Source organism: Crocodylus siamensis, chromosome 6 (genome assembly GCF_052110815.1).
Source record: "Crocodylus siamensis isolate JL-2025a chromosome 6, ASM5211081v1, whole genome shotgun sequence".
Classification (NCBI taxonomy): domain Eukaryota; kingdom Metazoa; phylum Chordata; order Crocodylia; family Crocodylidae; genus Crocodylus; species Crocodylus siamensis.
Genome location: NC_143400.1, coordinates 11,133,202 through 11,157,413, shown reverse-complemented (window position 1 = coordinate 11,157,413; position 24,212 = coordinate 11,133,202). Strand labels below are relative to the sequence as shown.

Below are 24,212 nucleotides of genomic sequence, written 5' to 3'. Positions count from 1 at the left end.
ATGATCAGTCAAGCATGAGAAAAAGCAGGCACTGAGAAAGGAAGCTGACAGAAGACATGGAGCCGCTGTTGTGAAGTGACGTGATGGGAGTTTGTCCAACCCGTCATCAGGGAAGCCACAGTCTGCCACGAGACATCGGGAGTTGCCCTGCAGTGCTCGACAAATTGCAGAACAGATCCTCAGCAACTGGAGCAAAGGTCTCGACCTCCCATTGTTTCAGTTCCCCCTCAATGGAAAGCCAGATTAAAGAGAGACCAACCCTCCCCGAAGTGTGCATTTATAGCTAAACCCGACATGAACCAGTTTAAGATTCTGCCTTTAGGCAAAGCGTGTAGAAACTCAGATTCTGACATGTTGTTAAAATATCCCAAAATGTATCCTGGTGTCCACCCCCTACCTCGAGATCAAGGCACTGTGATGTGAGGTGCTTATGTGCAGCTGCTGAATGTACTACAGGACTCTGGGTATACAGCATTACACTGAACTATGAAAAATACTAGAAATTATGCCCCCGAATTCAAAGCAGAGACACTCCAGCAACCATGCTGGTGCATACTTAAGCGCTGCATTCTTCCATACTGCTGATAGTTTGTAGAAAATTGTTGTGAAGACCGAAACAATAAGCTATTGAAATGCCAATTCAGAATCACACTGCACTAGTAGGTATTTAAAATTGTCAAGCCTCCAAGATTAAATTAGAATCAGGGACTTTAATAATAAGCAAGTTAAGGAATGATTCATAGAGGGGGAAAAATGCATTAGATTTGGACTTATTCAACAGCAAGGGACTATTACTAAGCAACCATTTTAAAACTCCCTGAAAGTCAGCATCTGTCTGATTGATTTCCTTTCACTCAAGATCTCCTCTTAAAAACAAAGTCTGAAGATTACGATCTCTAGCTTGTTGCAAATGTGAGACTCTCACGTTGCTTTACCTCACATTAAACCAGAACCATCACACGTATGTTTGGCAAAGAGATGTAATTTCTTTCCAATGCAGGAGCAGTCATCTTCACCTGCATGGGATTCCAGCTACACCCCACAGTCACACCAGGCCTCTCTGCAAACACAACTGGACACCACTTAAAGAAGAGAGAACTTAAAATTTAGCGGAACCCAGGTGTTCTGATCTTACCACCAGTCTCAGCCTCTGAAAAGAACAAGAAAACTAACTTAACTGTATTTTCCTCAAACACAGTGATTCTGCTGCAGAAAGAAGGGGAAAAAAGAATGAAGACTCACTGCAGTGAAACAAGTTTTATAATTCATTAAAGTGAATTATCTTCCTTCTCATACAAACAGTGTTAGGCAGTCAGTGGAAGAAGAAAAAAAGATGAGGAAACTGGTAAACCAAGAGCTCGTCAGCAGTAAAAATCGTGTCTCTTGGAGAAATTCAAGTTATCCATCTCACTTAATGTCTTCCACAGTTCTTGAACGGAGGATTCAGTATCACAACCGCAAGTATCTACATGAGAAAAACTCACATGTGGAATTGAAGAATAAAGACTAGGTGCAACTGTCCCCATATACGTGCAGGTTTTGGGGGAAGGAGAGAGTGATGCTTAGGGCTTAGACAAGAGGTGCTTTGAACCAGACAAAAGCAACAGCCACGTAACTGGGACAGGAAACTCTGTTCAGGCAGTTTCCTGGTGGAAGGAAGCGACAACAGGTATTTGGGATGGATGGTAGAAAGACGGGGGTCACAAGACAGCCCAAATCAGGCTGATTCCCTTAATACTGCAAGGAAGGGACTGGATTCCCCCACTCTGGAAACCCATTTACCTGCTTTTGATGACTTTTCTCTGGGGAAAGAGGGTAGATGCACCAATCTTCTGCCTACCTTAAAAAAAAAAACAAACACCCAGGCACAGGACTCCTATAGCTTCAGGACCACACTAAACTTGGGCTAGCTGAGATTTTAGATGTGGCTACACTTGTCTTCATGAACTAGTATACCCACTGGAAAGCAGACTTCCGGACCCGGGAACATTGTTCTGCTTTCTGGGCCAGGGGAGTGGGGACAAACAGAGGAGAAAAGCCCAGCTATAACATTGAAGAAAAAAAAAAAAGTTACATGTACCCTAAAGTCCTCCTGCCAATTCTGAACATTTTCACAATCACTTTTCTGCTTTTTGGGTCTCACTCTCCTCTGCTGTCATGTCTAAGACCCAGCTAAGCAAGAGAATACTGCCCACCATAAAACTGGAAAAAGAACCGTACTTTTGTAAACATCTTGTCACTTTGGCTGCTCCTTTTAAGAAACCACAGAAAGACATTTTCAGATTTTTAAGGGGACTTTGCTACTCAAACCCACATGCTTCTTTCTAGCACAGGGCTCAGGGATATCCTGATAGCAGAACAAAAAAAAACTTTCACAAATTAAGCACTGTGCCTGCATGTATTGGGAAAAAAATTAAGGTTTTAGTTTAATTATGAAATCTTTCTTATAGGACATTACAGAGCAAGTGGTGCTCATGGGCAAGAAATGGCAGATAGGGCTTTGGTTGGGTACATTTAACAAAAAGAAACAGAGCCCACCAATCCTCTAGTAATGCCTAAGTAGAGCGAGGGGTGGTGCTACACCACCATGGCCACAGGTGAACCAGAACCACTTGGACAGAAGGTGTATAGAGGACCAGTAATACACTGGCTTGATGACTGCTCACCCCTGGGCTGAAGTCTCATGGCTCTGCTGAAAGCACCCCCTCCCCCTAATTGAAAGGTGCTCGCATCAGAAAGCGCAGGTTTGCTCCTGGGCACTACGCATTTCTTGCAGTTCAGTACAGAAACTCTCGAGAGTTGTTTAAGAGAGAGTCAACCCTGCTAGAGGATGCCACCCCCAAATGCCAGGCTTCGAATGAAATCTTAAGAGGTTCAGAACTGACGCATGGCCAGAAGAAGACAAGTTCAAAGAGTTCAACATCTTGACCAGGGCAGTTAGCAAGGTATCGCTCTTTGACAAAGAACACGCTCAGAGAGAGCAGACAACTGCTGTATCTAACACCACCTAAAGCGCAATAAATTTGGGTATTGAACAGCAAGACTTTTTTTACGCAAAGAAACATGAAAAATGTACACAGAAAAGGAATGATTTGGAGAACGCCAACTGCTGGGATGAAAACCAATAAAAGAAAGGAAATGTACGGTCAGGGGTGAATTCTACCACATCTCCTCCAATGCCTCTGCACAACAGGGCACCTTCCCCTCCTTTCTTAATGCTCCCTGTCATGTGAGGTACTGGTGGAGACACAGTTCATTTCATCCCTAACTGAGAATTCCTGTGGCTTTCGTTTTCTGATGCAACATTAATGTTCTTTTAATGTATCCCCCCATCCCCACCCCTTGCAACTCTCAATCATGCAGTAGGGTGCTTCAACCTTCAGGAATTAGGCAGGTCCCATGGACATTGTTGGTGGGCTGTGCAAATGAGGATCATCTCCAGACTAGCACTGGGACCATGTCCTCAATATCATGGAATACACAATTTATGCCCAAGAAAATAACCATGTTCCAAAAAAATTGGGGGGGGGGGGGAGTAGCCAACATCCCAAGCAACTATTAAACCACCAAGTCATTGGGGAGACTGTCAGGAACACCCTGTCACTGGAAACAGCCACCACCATGGTGAAAATGAAATGTCTCCATTAAACATAAATCAAAATGGATGTGGCTGTGCAGAATTCCTAGACTTAGCTTCAGGACTGAAAGAAAATGGTCATATTGACTCTCACTTGGCTAAGGCTGGCATGGCGGGGGGGGGCCAGAGAATCTTTATAGATTTCTCTGCATTTCAAAACTGTTCTTCATTCTAATTTTAGACAGAAGCTTTGGAAGCTGCTCTAATACCCTCACACTTATATGGCCCATGAATACCAAATGCCAATGTTTACTCAGATTCAGAAGGATTTCAGCAATACCTTGAATGCTGCTATCCTGAGCAGCCAGTTTGTATTGTACTGCATTGCCTTAGTTATCTGCATAACAACCCATCCCCTGTGACCCAAATTAAGTTGGTCAACTCCCTGTTCTCCTGTTCCTCCTTAAACATACCTTTCTTTCCAAGAGGTCTATAATCTCTAGTTCCTCCAAACCATCAACCATCTTAAAAAAATCAGGAGAGAGGAGAATGAGCTGCAATAGTAAAACAAACCCTTCTGTTGTATCCTATTACCCAACATCTTTTATATGCTCCTTTCCCATTGATGCTACAAGCTTGCTGGAGCAGAGACTGTGTCATCTATGAAGCACTCTGCAAACTTTAAAGCACTTTCATGAATAAGCACTAACACTGTTTTTGGAACAAGCAAGATAGCAAGAAGCAAGCGGAGAACACATTAGTCATAATATGGAAAACCGTTTTAAAGGGATACCATCAATCCACGAGTCAAATTTCTGTCTGAAAATATGATTTTGCATCATTAAATTAGCACCCAGGACGGTTAAAACAGATTAGAGCAATACACACACATACACCATGCTATCTGCGTTGTGCCTTTGACTCACTTTCCATACAGCCAGTTTCCACTGTTTATGTGGAAATTTAGGAAGAAAGAAAGTAACAAAAATTTAGCCAAAGAAACCATAAAATATTGACAGGAGAAGTCCAGGGTCAGTGGGGAACCTGAAATTAATATTCTTTTGTTTTAATGAGTCAGACATTAAACACTCCCCACTCCCCCCAAGATTTAAGACATGCTTTTCTCTTTAGACATCTTGATGAAAGGTGGTCTAGGCTGAGAGCCCTCTTACAAAATTATTTAGTATGAAAACAGGGTAAACGCCAGGACTGTGGCTAAGACTCTCTCTGAAGTTGCAATCACCTTGACCACAACAAGAATTGTAAACAGCTCTCCCTCCCCTGCCCGACCTCACAAACATCCCAATCACACCAAGGATGCTAAATCCTACGTTTTCAAACAGGCATAACTCAACTTCCCCCGAGCAGCCCCAATGGCTTCAGCTAGACTCTTTGCACGGGGAATCATATGCATAACTGGGGTCTAGGCATACACACCAAGGGGATGCATCGGAAACCTCTGCCCCATTAGCAGAGTCATAGTCAAATTTGCTGCGCTTCTAGAGCTGTGCTTGAAGTCCCCATTTCAGAGCAGGCTGGGAATGAGTACAAAAGCACACTTTCCAGCTCATGTGTCCACCACATAAGTGACACCTTATGGGTATGTGCTATTGAGTTTGGAATGCAGGAGAAAGAGAGTTAGTATTACCCTGGGTTATTTTTAAAATAGCCAGAAAGTGCCAGAACCACCACCAGGTACACAGCTCTGTTTCAGGTCAGCTAAACATTGCACTCACTAAATCGACACAGCTTTAAAAAGAACCGTTCCCCCTCCCCGCAGGTTTTCCCCTCCAGTGCTGGAGATGGAATGGCGGCTGGAAGGTTTGCTGTCTCCATGGGCCACCAGCATCTCTCCGGAAATGAAGGTTTTGTTGCTCCTGGCCGAGGCCCACTGACAAAGCTGAAACCTTACTCTCCCGCTTCCACTGTGTCAAAAGCAAGAAGGTGGGGCAGGAGCTCGATTACACCAACCACTCCGGAGAGCATGAAGAGAGGGGCCCGGGCCAGCAGCAGTACAAACAGCTTTCCTGGAGACACATCGCTGCTCCGGGAATAGTGTTGTCAGTAAAAAGATGGTAGTCCACCCAGCTTGCACCTAACATGCTGTGCAAGTGGAGGTGAACAGAGAAAACTAGTAATCCAGGCCAGCCAATCCCACCACCACCCTGGCATGCTGCAGAAACAAGACTCACCTTTTTACAGGCCTTAAGGTCCAAGAGCTCTTGGAGATCCCATCTTACAACATTTCACTGTCAAATGAAACAGCTCCTGAAGGGAAAAACCTTTATTTTCCTTAAACCTTACTTAGATGAGCATCACAGCTCCACATATTACAATGGGTATGTGCCACCAAAAGTTTGCCAGCTCTTCCATAACATCTAGGGCTTTTTTCACACACACATCCTTCCATTCATAAATGACACAACTCCATGGATGTTCACTACTTGCCCATAACCTTCCTCTCAACAACCAAAGCTGACAAGGTGGCTAAAAATGCCTGTGACCTAGAAGCAGTCCCCACTGATAGAGCTACCATACCACTAGAAAAGTGAGGCATTGGTAGGAGCATTGCCAGCAGATCAAGGAAAGCGATTCATCCCCTCTATTCAGCACTGGGGAGGCTGCATCTGGAGTCCTGTGTCCAGTTGTGGGCTCCCCACTACAGAATGGAGGTGGACAAGTTGGAGGGAGTCTAGTGGAGGGTGACAAAAATGGTTCAGGGGCTGGGGGACATGACATATGAAGAGATGCTGAGGGAACTGCGCTGATTTAGTCTGGAGAAGAAAAGACTGGGGTGGGGGGGGGAGGAGGAAGATTTAATAGCAGCCTTCAACTCCCTGAAGTGGGGGTTCAAAAGAGGATGGAACTGGCCTGTTCTCAGTCGTGGCAGATGACAGAACAAGGAGCAGTGGGCTCCAATTGCAGCAAAGGAGGTTTAGGTTGCATATTAGGAAAAACTCTCTCGCTAAGAGGGTGGTGAAGCACTGGGACAGGTTGCCCAGAGAGGTGGTGACGTCTCCAACCCTGGAGGCATTTAGGACCCAGGTCGACAAAGCCTTGGCAGGGATGATATAGTTCGGGATGGTCCTGCTTGAAACAGGGGGTTGGACTAAATGTGACCTCCTGAGGTCCCTTCCCATCCTCCTGGTCTATGATTCTTGATGAAGTGGCTAGCACAGATACACAGTGATAACCACCTGGCAACACTATCCTTACAGAAGTTCCCAATCAGGTTCTCTTACCACTGTACTTAGCTTTGCAAATGCAAAACAAAAGAAGGTTCGATACCTTGTGACAAGGACAGAATTGCTGAAGTTCAAGAATTAAATAAATAAGCAAGCCAAATTATCCCAATTACCACCGTGACATTTAAAACCAATTAAGAGCAATGACTTTAAGTTTCAGAGAGAGCAACGGATGCAACAAACGTGGGAAACGTGGCAGAAGCATCTTCTCCAAGTACCCTGCTTGGGGCACCGCACCAGGAAGACAAACTAAGAACAGCTCTGGACTGGCAGCTCCTCACCCTGCACATTTCAAAGGGCTATCCTGGGCAACGGGTACGCAGTTTACATGCAGCGCAGACCCCTTGAGATGAAAACCTGATGGAGAGGAGCAAGCCTACAGAACAGTGATAACAAGTCCTTAGGCTGTTCCTGAAGTAACCAGAAATCTGCACCTTCTGTGAGGGGGGGAGTTGCTGGAAGTCTTCCGAGAGTTACAGTTCTGGAAGGAAGCAATGGAGCCCCGAACCACACTCACACTTCACATATACGGACAGCAGCAGCAGCAGCAAGGTTACCACACCAACAAATGTACTACAGCTCTGTGCAAAGGAAGTATATTTTTTTATGCATCTTTCAGTGGGTTTATCCAATGCTATAAAACTGCAACTGCATGTGGCATTGTCTGATAGGTTGAATTTTTGCGAGCAAGAGGTGGATAGCCTTACACTGGGATTAGATTTATAGCCAATCTGGTTTTTTTGTTTTTTTTGTTTTTTTTTTTTTACTGCAACAAGAAACGCTTTGCTGCTGTGCCTCAATATGAACATGACGCAGAGCTTCAAGTTCAATCCTTGTTATACAAGACAGCTTTAGATGGCACCTGGCAACTCCCAAAGTAGAACAGTACTTTATGAACCAGACGCCTTTTTTAAATATAAAAAAGAAGTCATCCTCCGCAACACAGCACACTGGGCTGCAGAAAACATGAGATTCAAATAAGATATGTTGGAGAGTGGCTACAATTCCAACTTTGCTCTTTTTCCAATAGCAGCAAGTCTTGGAGCTTAAGCTGCTCCAAGACTAGTTAAACTTCAGTCAGGACGCTGCAAAACAAGATTCATCCTAGCCTGGGACCAGAGGGGCTGCTGGTGAGACAAAGCCTGGCATTCCACACAAAGCAGCTATATGTCCAGAGGCTTATAGAGGCACTAACCTAAGCCTATCATCTGTATACATCCGTCTCTGACCAGGAAGCAACTGGGAGCACAACCAAAAATGGAATGGGAAATAGAGAGCAGGGTCAAATTTTTAAAGCTTTGGTTAACTTTCCTAAAGAGACAGCAAAAGAGGTGTGAATAACAGTGGAAGAAGCCAAAATGAATGAGTCCACAACCACATTAACCCCCATGTGTGTTCTGGGCACCTCACCCCGAGGACCATAACTGCTTCTCAGCGAGACACACGGGTAGGCGAGACACTTTCAAGAGTCCCTTAAATTTAATGAATTCAGTGAAGCAGTGATTTCTCCCACCCCCTCTCAACAGTGTTTAAAAGTAGACACAAAGAGCAACACCTTTTTTTCTAAGCAGCTTCGAACCTAACACAAACCCAGTTGCTCCAAGGCAGTTACCCAAATTCACAGATGCCATTTAGATATCTCAAACAGGAAGTCAGACTACAGTAGGTGAAGGCAAACCGCAGCCTTACAAAGATGGATGTTCCCTGTCTGCTGCATGTTACGTTCGGTTTCATGCAGCCACGTGATCAAGGAGCATCGAAGAAAAAGTGCCACTTGGTATTGAAGACCTCAAGCTACTCAGAAGGCAGGTCATCCGTCCACAGACGCCTTCTGAGCTTTGGAGGCAAGGCGCAGGCTGAGGATGAGCACCCTGTGCACAGCCAGGAGTACACACACCTGTGCACGGAGGGGAACACGTGGCAGCTGCAAGACGGACCCCTAGCATGAGCAGCACCACACAAGAGGTGCCGAGCTACACGGTGCTCAAATCATTGGCCAGAAATCATGGCCTAAGGCACAAAGGACAAGTACCACGTGGGTGGCATCGCTTGAAATAAAGCAACGTGCTATTCACCTGAGCAGAAGGGAGAGGAAGAATGGACCCGGGAAAGCAGAGATTCAAGAGAAGGGGAATGCTCCCACCACACCTAGACAGATAAAGAGCAATTGCTCCCTGCACGGCGCCAAGGAAAAGGTTTCACTTGCTGCAAGCAGCCACGTACGATCCCTAAAAAAACCCCCATTGTCCTCTCTGCCTGCCGCACAACAAAAGTCGGAACCTCCCACTCCTTCAACAAGGACACGGTCCCCACGCTGCCGCACTCCCTTTCCTCCTCCAGCCTGTCAGCATCCAAGACACATACAAAATGCTGTTGCGGGGGGGGGGGGGTGTTAGGCAAGTAGACGGCGATGAGAGGAGGAGGACAGAGATGGCAGATCGATACAAAAGCATCCACAGGATCTTTCCTGCCTTCTGCTGCATCCACCCTTTGCCCAGAGCATCACCCTCTGCACCACGCAAAGCCAAGACCCTCGTTTCTGGCAAGGAGCAGAGGATGGGAGGCTGTGGGGTACCGGGCCTCTTCCTCAGCCTCTGGGCACCACGAAGGGGCACGTGCCCAGAGCAAACTGGGGAGGGGGGGGTTGGGGGGGAAGAAGGGGCTCCTCCCTGCCCCTCCAGGCAGGGAAATGCTCCAGTGCCAGGAGACCCCCTGCCCCGCGTTCCTGGGCGACCGCCTCCCTCCCAGATAGGAAGGGCGTGGATGCGCCTGCTCATGCCACCCACATGCTGGGCAGGGCGCAAAGCTGAGGGAGGAGAAAGGCCACCGGCCGCAAGCCCCCACGCGGCAGCAGGAATCCTGCCCACCCTGTTTTCGGGTGGGAAGGGACACCGGCCCAGGAGAGCCGGAAGGGGCACGGGCACAAGCACGCGTGCCAAGGCTTCCCCAGGGAGCCCGGAGGCACAACCAGATGCTCTGGGGACGCCGCTGGGCCAGGCAGGGGGGCGCCAGGGAAAAGCCTCCCGGCAAACAGCAAGGAAGAGACGGAGCTGTGGGAGGGAGGGGGCCGCTCACACCGGGGGGGCGGGGGGAGGAGCCGCGGAGCACGGCACAGATCGCCCGAAACGGGGTTCAGGTGCGGGGGGGCGGCAGGACGCCCCTATCCTCGCCACGGGGGCCGGCGCTGCATCCTCCGCCAAGCGGAGCCCGGCTCCCAGGGCCCCGCCAGGCACGCGGGAGGGGGGGCGCCCCATCACCCCGGGTAGGCCCGGCCCGGCCCGGCCGGGCCCGGCACGCGCCCCCACCCCGTAAGCCCGGCCACTGCCTCCCCGCACGGGTCCCGTCCCCGCTCACCTGCCGGGCCGGGCCCCAATGGGCCGCCCCGGGCCGGGCGGAGCAGGCGCCGCGCCGCAGACACCAGCCGCGGCGGCAGCAGCAGCCGGCACCACCACAAACAATGCCGCTGATTGGGCAGCGGCCCCGCCGCGCACGCTCCGCCCCTCCGACCCGCGGAACGACGCCCATTGGCTGTCGGACCGGAGCGACGGACGAGGGAGCCCGTGCGAAGAGGAGGGCGCCCCCGGTTTCCCGCCCTCTGGCTTCTATTGGCGGGATGGCCCGGTGATAGGCGTGGAAGATGGCCAATGGCGAGCTACGGAGGGCCCCACGGGGCGCCTTTAATGGTCCCTTAGCCTCGACATCCGGGTACCCTGTGGCCCTATTATGTGTCGGCGGGCAAGAAGCAAACTTTGCTGCCATAGGGGAGTTTGGGCCCTTGGCGGCCACCGTACCTTAATTGCCCCAGGGTAACACCCCATCACAATGGTGGTACTGGCCCCTCCTTGGGCATCCATGCCAGGCTGGTCCCCCATGCATGGTGGGGTCAGAGGGCACTGGCTTGACATGTGGCCACAGGATGGCACGGGGGGTACCAGTCTGTGGGGCCCTTGGCAGTGGGGGCCCCTTGGTCAGCCACGGTCCTGCCCACATTGGTTCCTGGCTGCAGACATGGGAGGGGCAGGGCACGGCCTCTGCAGGAGACCAGCTGTGGGCAGCCACAGAGCCCCCAGGGCCAGTGCTGCACATGGACCTGCCCCACAGCCCTCCCACAAAGCCCTTGGGTCGCCCTGTAAGACAAGCGGCAAAGGCAGCTCCAGCCCGTGGTTGGGGAAGCGCCCGCTAGCCCTGAGAGCTGTGAATGGCATGAGAGCCCTGAGAACCCGGCCACGGTCAAACATGACGCCTTGTTGGGGCCAGACGGGGCAGCGCCGCGCTGGCAGCACCTGACTGCCCTGACAGCTTGGCATGGGATGCCCCAAAATCAGCACCACCTGGCTGTTAGTTGAGTGCAATATTGCAACCCCTAGGCAGGAGGTCGCACTGTCCCATCATGGCCCAGTGGTGCTGGGTGCAAGCAGTGTGTAGCGGGGCTAGGTGCCAATCACAGGACGTCATCTTTCAGGTGCTGGCTTGACCACGGACTCTGGCCTCGTGCTTTGCCTGCAAGGCGTGGGGCAGGAGCTGTCTGTGCGGTATGTGGCACAACACGTGGCACTGCAGGATCTGGGCCCATGATGGGGAGTCCCAGGGGGTACTGCAGCATGGCGGGGCGGTGCCGTAGTGCCACCTCCCCCTTACCAGACAGGGCAGAGCTTGGGTGTCCCCTCAACACAGGCTGGTTGGGAATTGCCCCTGGCTGCGATGCGGAAGCAACCCTGCGCTCCTGCGAGGAGGGGGCATGGGCCGTCAGAGCAACTTGGGCATTTATTACTGCCCTCTGCTTACAGCCACAACCCTAGCCCTGAGCACCAGGCTCATCCACAAAGCACCTTCCCACCCCCTATTTCTAGCTGCTGTTCACACGTCACTCCTTGTTCACTGACTTGGAGCAGGACAAGGGGGAGAGGGAATTTCCTGTTGCAAATGAAGAGCCCGAAGTCTCTCTGGGCCAATTCTCTGTGGACTCGCATGGGGTTGTGCAGCTGGGCCTGACCGCAAGCCTGGGCCTGTGACCGGCGGCGCCTTCCTGCAGGCACCAAGGAGCCGCTGGGGTCATAAACCAAATCACTCCAGAGAGCAGGAATATGTGGCCCATGAACTGTTCTGCCAGAATTCAAGATGGCTGCCAAGTGGAAAACATGGCGTCAAGCCAACACTCTAGCCTTTCTTGTCGGTGATCTATGGTTTATTTCCACGGCCTTCTGCTCATTGGGTGGCTGTGGGTGATTGACACGGGCCCTGCTGCAGAGACATGCCCACCGATTGGCCAAGGCAAACGGAGCAAGGAACTTGTCAGCCGTCCCAGCCAATCAAGGCATGGGGACGAAAAACAAAGCCGTAACCTATTGATTTCCTCCTGGGGCTATTTCTGGAGAGATTAAGCAAAGCAAACGTAAAATGTCTGGGCTAGCGCTCCCGGGGGAGGCTGGCAGCGCTGTTAGCTGACCATTAAAAACAGAAGTGTCAGTTTTCCCCGTGCCGTGCTCTGTGGCAGCGCATTCAAGGCACCGTAATTGGTTTTGCATTGGCCCTGTGTGTTTGAGCTCCAGCCAGGAGGAGCTGGGAGCCCCGCGTGGGCTGTGCATGGAGGAGAAGCCAAGGGGGACGGGGGCCAAGGCAGCCCCAGCCCGGCTCTGATCAGAGGTCGCACCCACACAGTCCCTGGCTCAAGTGCTGGGGCTCCTTGCAGGGAAGGGTGCATGCCCTGAGAACATGGGAGACAGCTATGACTTGGAGCACTGTCCCAGGGCGAGATGCTGTGGCTGCCCTGCAGCTGGCGTGGCCTCTGCTCGGAGCCAGAGACGCATCATGCCCCAGCTCAACACGAGGGCTGCAGTCTGCAGTGCCTGGCCTGAGCCAAGGCTGCGCAGCCTGGACCGCACAGCCGCCTGCCGGCCTGGCCCCCTGCCCACACCTTTGCAGCCCCAGCCCAGGCAGGGACCACTGCCTGCTGCAACCAGCAAAGGACAATGACAAAACCCCCCAGGGAGGACTTTGGGCGAGGACCCAGCAGTGGAAATGCTGCCAAATTAACTGTACTCTGGCCCCTCTCCCAGCTGGTGGGTGCAGGAGAGCTGAGACCCCCAGAGCCTCAGGCTGGGCTCAGGCTGCTAGAGTCCTTGCCTGTGGCTGGTGCCGGTCTGCCGGCAGGAGCTGTGCGGAGCCAGAGCGAGCCCCTGGCCCAACCCCACAGCCCTGAGCTGCAGCACCTGGTGCAGAGTCCCCAGCCTGACAGCAGGTCCCCTGCTCGCAGGGCCAACCCCAGCACTGGCTACAGCAGGGGCTGCCGCTGGCAGAGAGCGAAGAGTTCCCCTGGGGCAGGGTGGGGCTGGTGAAGTCACGTTGGCTGTGCAGAAAGGCCTCCTTTATGAGTGGCCGCCCGGCCTCTGAAGACATGTTGGGCCAGGGCTTTGGGCAGTGGCACGGGGCAGCCCGGCTGCATACAAGGGGTCAATTGTGTGCGCAGCCCACGGCTGTACTTCCTGCCCCACAAGTGCCAGCAGGGAGTGGAGAGGGGACAGCCCAGGGGCTCCCCACCCCCTCAGCATACCCAAAACAGGGCAGGAATGGGGCTTTTGCAGTGGGAGCTGAGAGCCAAGGGGCATGAGGGGCTTTGGAGGAGTCTGGACATGAGTAGGGGGTGCCCAGCAGGCAGCCAGATGTGGGTACTGCAGGGCAGGCAGACACAGCAGCTATCCCTGACACAGACAACAAAGGGCACAGGAGCCTGGAGGAGAAAAATACTGAAGCGGCTTTATTTACAAACCCAACCAAAACCCACTATATGGGCGGCACCGTATTGCACAATGTGAGCCCCGGGGAGAGCCCCCGGCACGACCCAGCCTCTCCCAGCCCCTTCCCCGCCGCAGGGGGGGTTCCAGTGCAGAAGCAGGCAAGGGGGGGCTGAGCTGAGGGGTTTCAAGGCCACTGGGTTGGGGTGTCTCCCCCACACCCCACCCCTTCCAGGAGGGAGGCCGTGGGGCTGGGGCAGCATCACAGCTGTTAAAGCACAAGCAGGGGCAGGTGTGGGGGTTGGGAATAAATAAATTAAAAAAATATATTAACACCGATGTAAAAAAAAAAAAAACAACAGAGAAAGAGAAAACCGCCTCCCCGCAAAATAAGTGTCCAAAAATAGAGAGCTCTGGGGGCTGGGGCTGGATGCCGCCCATCCATGTGTCTGTCCAGTTCACTATCAGTGTGAGTGTCACATGCAGGGTGGCTGGCAATGGGGCCATGCCAGGGGCAGCCTGGAGGTGCCAGGTCTGGCCCCGGGGCCTTGCTCTGTCCACCCGTGGAGCTGGGGGGCAAGGCAGGGGGCTGCATAGGGCTGCCCCATCAGTGCACAGTGCAAGGGGACCCCAGCAGTGCAGGGGAGGGGAGGGTGCAGCTGCCTCTGTCCCCACCTGAGGCAGGGCGGGGGGGCTTCACTCAGAGCAGTGTTTCAGCTGCTCCCCTAGCCCACGGTTTCCTGGATCCGCACCCCCTTTGGGGGGGCCTGAGTACAGGGCCATGGGGGGTGGGCAGTGGGGCCCGGCAGGCATGGAAGGGGCTGTGCCAGGATTCCCCCGTCGCTGCAGAGCCAGGCTAGCAGGCTGCTGCCCACCAGGCTAAACTGAGGCTAAAGTGCCATCTGGGTGGGGAGAAAGGGCGATCCAGGGCCCACCCCATCCTGAGGCAGGGGATAAGGAGCATGGCCCCTGCCCCAGGGAGGCAAGAGGCAGCTCATGATTTGGTATCAACTCTGCTGTTGGCGCCAGCATCCTGCCCCTGGCCCGGCCCCCCCAAAACCCTCAGAGCAGTCCCTGAATTCCTTCCAGCGTGTGATGGGGAGGGGGCAGCCATGGTGCTAGCACTCCAGTGTGTGCCCAAAGCTCTTGCGGCAGTCGATGGCCTTAGAGCTGGGCGGCTGTGCCCGCCGCCTCCGCAGCTCCTCCTTGCCCACGCTGCCCGCCGCCAGCTTGCTGCAGGCTGACTTGTACTTCTTGTCAAAGCCGGCTACGGGGGACAGGGGAGACCATCAGGACTGCGCAGTGGACACTGCTGCCAGGGCATACCGCAGCCCCTGCCCACCCAGCATGTCCCCAATCCTGGACAGAGCAGGGAGCCCTGCTATGTCCCACACCCCAGCCAGCTCTGTCCCCTTCCCTGCTCCCATTGCCCCAGCCTGCCCCTACCGATGTCCATGTGATCCTTGCCCAACGCGGCCAGGGTGAGGAAGAGGATCTCCCGGTAAATGCTCCTGGGGAGGAAGGGGAGGGCACAGGGTGAGACGGGGCTGGCGGGGTCGGGGGAGTGTTGCAGCCAGGGCCAGGGTGGGGAAGGGGTGCGAACGGTACCTCTGCATGCGCTGGGGTGGGGGCCGGGCCTCCAGGAAGAGGGTAATGGCCTTGTGCACCTCACCCAGCCCCACGTGGTTCAGCACGGCCTCCAGGAAGCTCATTGTGAAGGGGTGGTCACGGTTAGGGTCACGCTGCTGCCAGATTGGCAGGCGGGTGGGGACATGGCCTAGGGGTGCAGTGGGCATCATGCCAGGGATCTGTAACCCCCAGGTCTCCTGCAGGCTGCCCTTCCTGCACTGCAGATAGCCCCAGTGCCCCCCACACCTGCCCTCACTAGTGCCACAGCCCCCCTCCCCCCACTCACTGTGGAGCCGCCAGAGCACGTAGAGCGGAAGGCAGCATTTCGGGTCAGGGGTCAGGACGTCCCAGAGTAGGCGCACGCACACCGGGGGTGCATCTGGGGCCTGCAGAGAAACCCTGGGGAGTGAGTGCTGGGAGCAGGGCTTGGCATGGCAGGGGGGCTGCCACCCCGGCTCAAGCGCCCATTACCTGGGGCATAGGTGCAACATGCTTGGAGGCCAGGACCAGCTGCAGCAGGTTGTTCGGCAGCCCCAGGCGCTGGAAGAACCAGACCAGGTTCCAGTAGATGATGGGGTGGCTGTCAACTAGCTCAGGCTGGGCCAGGAACTCGCTGCCCTCGTTCTCCAGGAGGCTTTCTAGCTCCTTGCGCAGCACCAGGGGGCTCAGGTAGGCCAAGCTCACCACCTCTGCCCGCTGCGGGGGGCGCCTTGGCACCTGGAGGAGACCTCTGGGGTCTAAGCAGCGCCCAGGCACCAGTCCTGCCAGCCCCCTTATTCCCTGTCAGGCCCTGGGGCCCCCAGCCCTGCCAGCCCTCTTATTCCCTGTCAGGCCCTGGGGCCCCCAGCCCTGCCAGCCCTCTTATTCCCTGTCAGGCCCTGGGGCCCCCAGACCTGCCAAGGCTGATGCCCCTCAGGCCACAGACCCCACTAAGACAGACCCCTCCCCACCCAAGCTGGGCAAAAGCAAGATGCTCGTACCCCCCGCCTCCAATCCACCCCCTACCGGGTACTCGGTGCAGCCGTTGCAGAGCGTGCGGGCAGCCCCAGGCTCTGGCTCAACCTCGTCCAGGGCCAGGCAGTGGTAGCGGTCACTGAGCACTGGGCCCTGGCCCCCGGAGGGCAGCTCTGAACCATCCTGGTAGGTCCCAGAGGAGCTGGCGCAGCTCTCAGAGATGCTGGGAGAGAAGAAAGAGCAGTTGGTTACTGAGGGGCCTTTCAAAGCCACCCCCAGGTACAGCATTGGCCCCAGGGGCAGAAGGCAGCTGGGACCAGAAAGAAGGGCAGTGGGGACAGGGCTCTCACTCTTGCTGCTGCTGGAAGTCCTGGATCTCAATGCTGAGAAAGGGAACAAAGGGGCGGGTGCAGAAAGGGCAGGCCGTGTTGAGGTTGGAGTCATCTGAGGTCCAGCCGGCCATCACCTCCTCATCGTACACCAGAGCGTCACAGCTCTGGCACAGCGAACAACTGGACAGCAAGATCTGGGGGCAGCACCGTGGTCAGTCATGTCCTAGCCCCCTTCCCCTCAGCACCCCACAGCAGGGAGCAGCTTCAGTACCCACCTCCACAGGGGGCCCCTCAGGGGCAGGCGCTGGCTCTGTTAGCGGGTCCGAGGACTTGCGGAGGCTGAAGCTGCCAAGTGACACGTCCGACAAGTCGAACTCGCTGCCCAGGGAGACAGAGCTCTGCGGGGAGACAGGCCCTGAGCTGGGGTCAGGAATCTCCTGTGCACAGGACTCCCCAGACCTGCTCCTCAGCACAGAACCAGGGGGCTGCAGAGGCACTGGGTCCTGGGCACGAGGGTCTGGGGCTGCTGGGACTGGGATAAGCCTAGCCAGGAAGCAGCCAGGAGCTGCAGGGAGCCCTCACAGCCACGAGCAGGCAGCCCCCAGCCTACCTCAGAGGCAGTGGAGCCGGGGCGCTCACGAGGGCGCAGCAGGCCATCCATGGGGCTACGGCAGGGCAGTGGGTCCCGCTGTTCAGAGGCACGGCGCAGGGCCCTGGGGTCACGTAGATTATTTGGCTGCTCCATGCTGGCTGTGTGCCACCGCGAGGGCCGCTTGGCTGGGGACAGCAGCTGTTGCAGCTTGGCGGCCAGCCCCCGGCGTGGCGTGCCCCCTGCCAGCCTGTTGTGGTTCTCATCCCGGCGGCCTGGCTTGGAGCCCCGGGCACCCGACATCTCCAGCCCCTCGGCACCTGGCACCCCCTCACTGCTGTCCAGCGTCAGCCGGTCGCTCTCATCTGTCAGGAAGCTGACGTCCGACAGGCTCCCATCCTCTGAGCTGGGGGCCGCATCTCGCAGCTGCTGCAGCCAGGTGGGCAGGGGAGATGGCCCATCACCGCTGGGCTCCAGCACCGTCAGGGCCTTGAGCACTGTGGACAGAGAGCGGGATCAGGGGGTCCAGCCCGGGGCTCAGCCCACCCCAGCCCCACTGCTCCTTGACTCACTGTGGGCCACACCAGTCTCCAGCGTGGAGGGCTCGCTGTGAGGGAAGCTGAGGCTGCCGCTCTTGGTCAGGGAGGCAGCGAGTGGGGGCTCGCGCAGGCTGCGCCCGGCCCAGGTGGTTTGGCGCTGCAGGCTGGAGCGTGGGCGGGCAGGGGCAGGTGCAGGGGCCTGGCACTCTGCAAATAGGCCAGGAACAGGCCGTTGGGCATCAGCCGGGCTGGGCCCCTCCACAGCTCTGTCCTCCCCCCACATACCTGCCTGCGGAGGTGGCGGCTGCTGCCGCTGGCGCAGGGGCTGCCGGAACTGTGCTGCACCCAGCACAACGTTGCGCAGCTTGGCCCAGCGCATGCGCCCGCCCTGTGAGCTCGATGGCCACTTACTCTCCAGCACTGCCTGCAAGAGAGTGCATGGGGGGCACCCATGCCCCAGTCACCCATACACCCCATGCACCCAGCCCAGTCCCCCCTGCAGAGTCCACTCGCCACCTGCCATAGGGGCAGGCTGCAGGAAGCTTGTCCCACCCCCAAGGCCTCCCAGGGACCCATTGGGGGCCCCCCCAGGATAGGCAATGACCGGTACCTTGTTGTAGTAGCCGTAGGTGATGGTGTTGGGCACAATGCCCGCCCGTTTCATGTCCAGCAGGACACGTACTGAGAGCACTGGCTCACCGTACTGCCCGCACAGCTGCATTAGGATCCGGTAGCACACCTGGTGGGGAATGGGGTGAGCAGCCAGGGGGGACCATACCCCACACCCAGGGTCAGCTGGAGTCAGGTGCATGTGCTCCCCTCACCCGGGGTCAGGGGCATTTGCACCCCCTTCCTGGGGTCAGGGCAGGGGGCCCCAGTACAGAGACTGGGTACACTGGCAGCACAAGGGGCACACCCTATCCTGGAGAGGGCAAGATAAATCATGCCCCAGGACACCAGTGGACTCGGAGGGGCAGGGGCAGGGGCGGGGGCAGGGCCTGGGACCAGGCCAGGGCCGCACCTCATCGGGCAGCACCACCTTGCGGGCCTCCATCTGCTTGAGCACGTCGTAGGCCATCTGCAGCGCCCGCACCTTGGAGGGAGCGGCCCGCACGTAGGTGGGCAAGTAGATGAACCAGAGCCCGTAGCAGTGCCCCAGCAGACACTTGGCCCACATGTCAGGCACTGACGAGTACTTCTGGGCCACGCGCTGTGCCACTTTCATCTCCTGGACGGGGAGGATGGGACACAGGGTGAGGGGGATGCAGCTTCCCACCCCACCCAGACCCCACCTCTGGACCGGCTCTGCCCCCTGCACCTCACACCACCCCCAATGCTGGCACTGGCGCTTACCCACTGTGGGAGGGCCTGAGCCCGGACCGCTTGTCATGGGAGCGGGACTGGGGCCTCACCTGTTTGGTGCGGCGTGGGGCAGGGCTGCTGGGAGCACTGGTCTTGGCCTGGCACAGCTGAGCCATCAACTGGTCCTGGGGGCGCTCGAAGAGCTCGGCCCGGAGCACAGGGAACCCATCATAGCTGGGGGGAGAACAGACGAGTGAGCAGTGTCCGGGCCAGGCGGGGCTAGAGTGGTCGGGGAGTGGGGTGGTCTCACTAGTAGAGTGCTGGCAGCTCGGCACCGTCAGGACCCAAGGGGTCCTCAGGGGGCATGATGAAGACGGTGTGCTCGCTGCCCAGAGAGTCGTCCAGTTCCATCAGTGGCATGTCCTCTGGCTTCTCCAAGTCCACCTGCACCTGGGGGGCAAACACAGCTGGATGGGGTGCAGACACAGCTTGGGGGTGCGCTCATGACCCAATAGCAATGCCCAGTGACAGACCAGGGAGTCCAAGCCAGCAGGAGCTGGTGGCCAGACTGGCCCTGGCCCACAGGCAGCCCCAGGCATGTAGGGACTGACCTTGTCAACGCAGGTGTCAAAGAACTCGAGGCTGGCATGGCGGTCGCTGACAAAGGAGCAGTCCTCAATGAACTGCGTAAAGAGCTGCGTGTGCAGCAGCTGCGTGTAGAATTTGTGGTAGGCTCGGTCCCGGGACTTCAGGAAGCCTAAACAGGGGTGTAATGACAGGGGGTTACGCTGGGCTCCCACCCAGCCCAGGGCTGCCCCCACTCAGCTGCCCCCGGGGACTCACCCTGCAGATAAAAGAGGTTGCTGGAGTCACGGGTCTTTTCAGAGGGTGCCTGGGTGATGGGAAGCAGGTAGGCACGGTAGCCTTTGAGCGCGCAGGCCATGAAGCGCAGGAAGGCCGCCCGGATTTCCAGCTCCAGCTGCTTGCGCCGCCCATACACCAGGTCGTAGTCGGTGAGCAAGAACTCCAGTGACGCCTCCTCCACTGGCCTGTTGTACACTGCAGGGAGGGGCGTGACGGGCAGCTTGGTGAGGGCAGTCTTCCCCTGGCCCAGCGCCCAGCCCTGGGGAGCCACCTGCCCTGGGCTGCCCAGCCTCAGCTCCCCCTGCCCTCCTATCCCCCATCCCCCAGGGTTCCTTCCCTTCCCCACCCGCCCCACTCACTCTCATCCAGCTGCTGGAAGTGGGCATGCAGCGAGGCCAGCAGCACCTTACAGGGCTTGCGAGGCAGAGTGCGGGGGGACAGCGCCTTCCGATCCTCACTCCTGAGGGCGGAGATGAAAAGAAGCACGAAACAGAACTGCCCTTGCCGTCAGCACCTCTCCAACCCCAACCCAGGGCAGAATCCCAGCCCCCTGCCCACCAGGCCTCATAGGACCCCTCATCCAGATGTCTCCAGGGCAAGGTGGGGTACATGCAGGGGCTGTCCATACACCTAGCGCTGAGATGCAGCCGCCTCTGGGGGGCGCATCAGGGAGGCTGTCCCTGCAGAGGCCCCATTTCTGGGGCACAGATGCAGCTGCCTCTGGGGTGAAGCTGTCAGGAGAACCCCGTCCTATAGGCTCAGACCCCCAGGGGGTCTCAGGATCTGGCACAGTTGAGGGCCTTACTGGAAGATGGTGTTGGTGTCGAGATCAACGCAGACAACATCATGGGGTGGGTCATACAGATCAAAGTAGCTGGAGTGGATGCCCACGATAAAGGGCACAGGTGCACAAAGCACATCAGCCAGCGTCAACGGGCACAGTGGGATGTAGGGGCACTGCCACCGCAGCGGGAAGATCATCTGTGGAAAGGTGCGAGGGAAGGGGCTGGGCGTCAGCACTGCACAGCTCAGGCAGCCCAGCACCCTGCCCCAGCTGGCCGGGCCTTACCGACACGAGGGCCTCGCCCACACTGGTCAGCACATCAGGGCGCAGCGAGTGGATGAGCAGTTTCTGCTCGGTGAGTACAACCAGCAGCAGCGCCACCGCGTTCTCAGGGCCCAGGTTCTGCAGCAGTGTCAGGAAGCTAGCACCACTGGGGAGAGAGCAGGGTGTGAGCAACAGGACCCTCACCCAGCCCCACCACACCCCTGAACCCACCATGCAACCCCCCACCCCCTGCTCAGGGGCACCCAGCACCCCCCAGAAGTACCTGAGGGGCAGCGGGGAGGAGACAGGTTGGCATAGCAGCAGGTTGTCATACGGAGACATCTAGGGAGATGAGCAATGGGTCAGCGCAGCGCGGGGGACTGAAGCAGACTGAGGAGTCCCGCAGCACCTTCAGTGTGGGGGTGCCATGGCTGTTGGCAGAGCTGGGGGGGAGGGACGACTCACCTGCACCAGGATGCGCGGGCGCTGGGGAGATGGGAAGGGCACATTGTGCATGAAGTGAGAGATGTGCCTAGATAAGGAAGGGCTGTCAGTGCCATGGAGGGCCCAGGCCCCCTTCACCCCATCTGGTCCATACCCGCCCCCACTCCATCCACCCTGGGCTCAGCCCCCAGACCCACTCAGGTGCTCACGTCTCAAGGGGCAGGACATGGGGCCCCGAGATGGAGTAGCGGTAGATAAACATGAGGAACTTGCGGAAGACATCGAAGAATGGCCAGTGCGAGAGCACGCAGATGCTCTTGCGCATCTGCACCGACTTGCTGGCAATGGGGCGCCGGTCAACCACGCTGAGCAGGCCCAGCCGCAGCCCCTGCTTCTCCGTCAGCCAGTCCCGTGGGTAGGGCTCGTAGAACTGGATGGCCGCCCCGTACACCTGGGGGAGGGGCACCATCACTGCCGGGACCAGCAGAGGCACCCCCATGCCCTGCCTCCGAGCTTGCCCCCTTGCAGCTCCTACCTTGTCGCCGGAGGACCCAGTCAGCACGAAGGTGGAGAAGACGGGCAGCTGGTACTTGGTGTTTTCGGGCCAGCTCTCAATGGTGGCGCCCATGGGCAGGCAGAAGACGGGCACTGACTCAGGCAGTGGGAATGACTCGCTGTCCTGCTCAGGGTAGCGGCTCAGGAGCCCTGGGGGAAGATACGCAGCTCAGGCAGAGGCTGGGGGAATGGGGGGGCGGTGCAGCAAGGCACCCCCCAGCTTCCCAGACAGCAGGGACGTACCTGCCTCATAGACCAGGGTGTTGGCTTTGGCCATGGCAATCTTGTAGCACAGGAACAAGGCCGGGCCCCACTGCACAGAGAGCAGAGGTTAGGGCAGCCTGGTTGGGGGGGCGGGGGCAACCCCTAGCCCTGTTGCTCTCTTTACTGCCCAGGATGGGGTGTCACGGCACCCCACCCCGTGCTCCAGCCCTATACCCACCATGCCAGTGTTGAGGTTGCGGTCCACACGGCAGAAGGTGTGGGGGGTGCTCTCGCCCTTGCTGGGCATGATGAGGCAGATGTCGGTGACGCCCAGGGTGTTGTGGCCCTGGCTCTCAGCTGCCCGGCGGTAGGTCACGAAGGTGCGCTGGTGCCCAGGACCACCTGAGGTGAGGTTGGCCGAGCGGCTGTAGGGCGTTGTGTCCACAACCTTGTAGCCCGGCTTTGGGTGCTCCTTACCTTCATAGTGCACCCTGCCAACAAGAATAGCATAAGCAGGGGTGAGTGGGCGCTGCTGAGGACTCCCACCCACTCCCAGGTAGAGGAGGGGGCGCAACCCCTCCCATCCTGCCAAGGCACCCACCCCAGCTCGATGATGGGGGGCTTGTCACGGCCCCGCTTGTAGCACAGGTACATCTGGGGGTTGTTGAGGAGCCCAGCATTGAGGTCGACGGGGTGCCCAGAGGTGGTGGTCTCAATGCAGGTGAAGCCCTGGGGCACCTCCTCACCCTGCGAGCGGATGATGACAGCCACCTCGGTGATGGGCTCAGTAGGTCGGGCCGGCCGCGGCTGCTGCGTCTCCTCCTCCAGCAACTTGGAGGCGTCCGTCAGCCCAGCCACCACAAAGTAGTCCACCAGCTGCGGTGGCTTCTCGTCCGACATGGTGGCGGCGTATCACGGCATCTGGGGGAAACGGGGACCACGTCACGTGGGCCTGAACCACAAAGCACACGGGGCCGTGCCCGCAGTGCTGTCTCTGGGCTGGAAGGCCCAACCGCCCGCAGTGCAGCATCAGCGGGAAGCCACAGGCCAGGCAAAAGTGCTGGGGAAGGGAGGGGCCTTCCTGCTTCCTGCCCCCACCCAGGAGCTCGGTGGGAGACCGCTCGCTGGGAGACTGCAGAGCGGAGGCCGAGGGACACCCCACCCCCTGCACCGAGGTGCACCAGGCTCCCTTAGATCTCAGGCAGCCCCCAAGCCAGGCAGGACCCTGGCATGTGTCTGTGGCCCCTGGCGAAGCACTAGCTCCTTGGTCACGGATCCCTGCCCACGTGCCCCAGACCCCAGCTTGCCCAGGCGGCTCCCAGGCGTCCCCCAGGCCTAGGCTCTGCTCCGGCGAGTCGCGGCAAGTGAGCGAGGAGAGCGAAAGGGGAAGGAAGAGGCTGTGGCCGCGTGCGTCACACTCACTCCATGGCCCAGGGGTGGGGAAGGTGCCAGCGCAGGGTGCAGACACGTGCAGCACCCCAGGGCAGGGGGAGCAGAGGCCAAGGGGCTGGGGGAGCTGGCCCCCTCTCCCCAGCAGCTCTGGGCCCCACGGTTCTTATCGCGAATGGAGATGATCCGGCGGCAAACCGGTCCCCGAGCTCTGCCGGCACCACGCACAACAGGGCATTCGCACCCTGGCACCACGGAGCAGGGAGGCGGTGGGTGCAAAGACCCCATCAGCTGCCCAACGCTGTCCCTGCAGAGCCCTAAAAGCGCCGCCAAAATGCAGCCCCGGTCCCGCACGGGGTTGCCATGGTGACGGAGATGACCGGAGGAGACCCGCGTGACGCCAGCAGGGACGTGTCGCGCCCGGGCCGGGCCGCGCCTGGCAGCAGGGTCGCCGGGGGGGGGGGCGGCACGTGGCTGCCCCCGACCACGCCGTCCGCCCACCCCCGGGGCCGGCGCTGTGCGGAACCGGCCCCGCGAGGGGAGCCCGGGGCACCGGCGGCGGGGCCGGGACAGGCTCGGACCTACCGCCGGCTCCCCGGGCACGGCGGAGGGGGGAGGCCGGACCCCGCTCCCGACGGCGGGGGGCGGAGCGCCCGGCCGCCTGCGGCCCCCCCGGCCCCGGCCCCGGCCCCGGCCCCGGCCCCGCGCTACCTGCGGCCCCGCTCCGGCCCGGCGGCGCCGCTGCCCCGCTCCCGGCATCGCGCCCGCTCCGGCCCGGCCGCTCCGCTCCTCCGGGCCGGCGCCGGCACC

General features: G+C 57.8%; 2 protein-coding genes across 6 annotated transcripts in view; both read right to left on the bottom strand.

Annotated features, from left to right (window-relative positions):
- The window catches only part of GATAD2B (GATA zinc finger domain containing 2B), a 56,073-nt gene extending 45,777 nt beyond the window's left edge, over nucleotides 1–10,296 (bottom strand). The window contains exon 1 of the mRNA XM_090054854.1: nucleotides 10,177–10,296. The gene's annotated coding sequence lies outside the window, so the exon portion shown is untranslated. The remainder of the gene's footprint in view (nucleotides 1–10,176) is intronic.
- A 3,256-nt stretch (nucleotides 10,297–13,552) lies between these two features.
- Nucleotides 13,553–24,208, bottom strand: DENND4B (DENN domain containing 4B). Of its 5 annotated transcripts, none has more exons than XM_090051100.1 (27): nucleotides 24,114–24,208; nucleotides 22,615–22,934; nucleotides 22,252–22,504; nucleotides 22,053–22,122; nucleotides 21,790–21,959; nucleotides 21,464–21,705; nucleotides 21,276–21,342; nucleotides 21,094–21,152; nucleotides 20,832–20,976; nucleotides 20,568–20,743; nucleotides 20,122–20,222; nucleotides 19,742–19,957; nucleotides 19,510–19,655; nucleotides 19,209–19,348; nucleotides 19,009–19,132; nucleotides 18,618–18,824; nucleotides 18,207–18,335; nucleotides 17,630–18,020; nucleotides 17,079–17,554; nucleotides 16,744–16,866; nucleotides 16,487–16,662; nucleotides 16,188–16,359; nucleotides 15,654–15,899; nucleotides 15,469–15,568; nucleotides 15,162–15,330; nucleotides 15,000–15,064; nucleotides 13,553–14,820 (listed from the first exon to the last, which is right to left on the bottom strand). In XM_090051100.1, the coding sequence occupies exons 2-27, from the start codon at nucleotides 22,911–22,913 to the stop codon at nucleotides 14,672–14,674; spliced, it is 4,611 nt and encodes a 1,536-aa protein (XP_089907226.1). In that variant the 5' UTR covers nucleotides 22,914–22,934; nucleotides 24,114–24,208; the 3' UTR covers nucleotides 13,553–14,671. The 5 variants fall into 5 exon arrangements, with proteins under 5 accessions (XP_089907226.1, XP_089907227.1, XP_089907228.1 ...); XM_090051101.1 differs by lacking the exon at nucleotides 24,114–24,208 and adding an exon at nucleotides 23,436–23,967; XM_090051102.1 differs by lacking the exon at nucleotides 24,114–24,208 and having other exon boundaries at nucleotides 17,630–17,803; nucleotides 17,882–18,020; nucleotides 22,615–23,966.
- Between the last annotated feature and the right edge of the window lie 4 nt (nucleotides 24,209–24,212).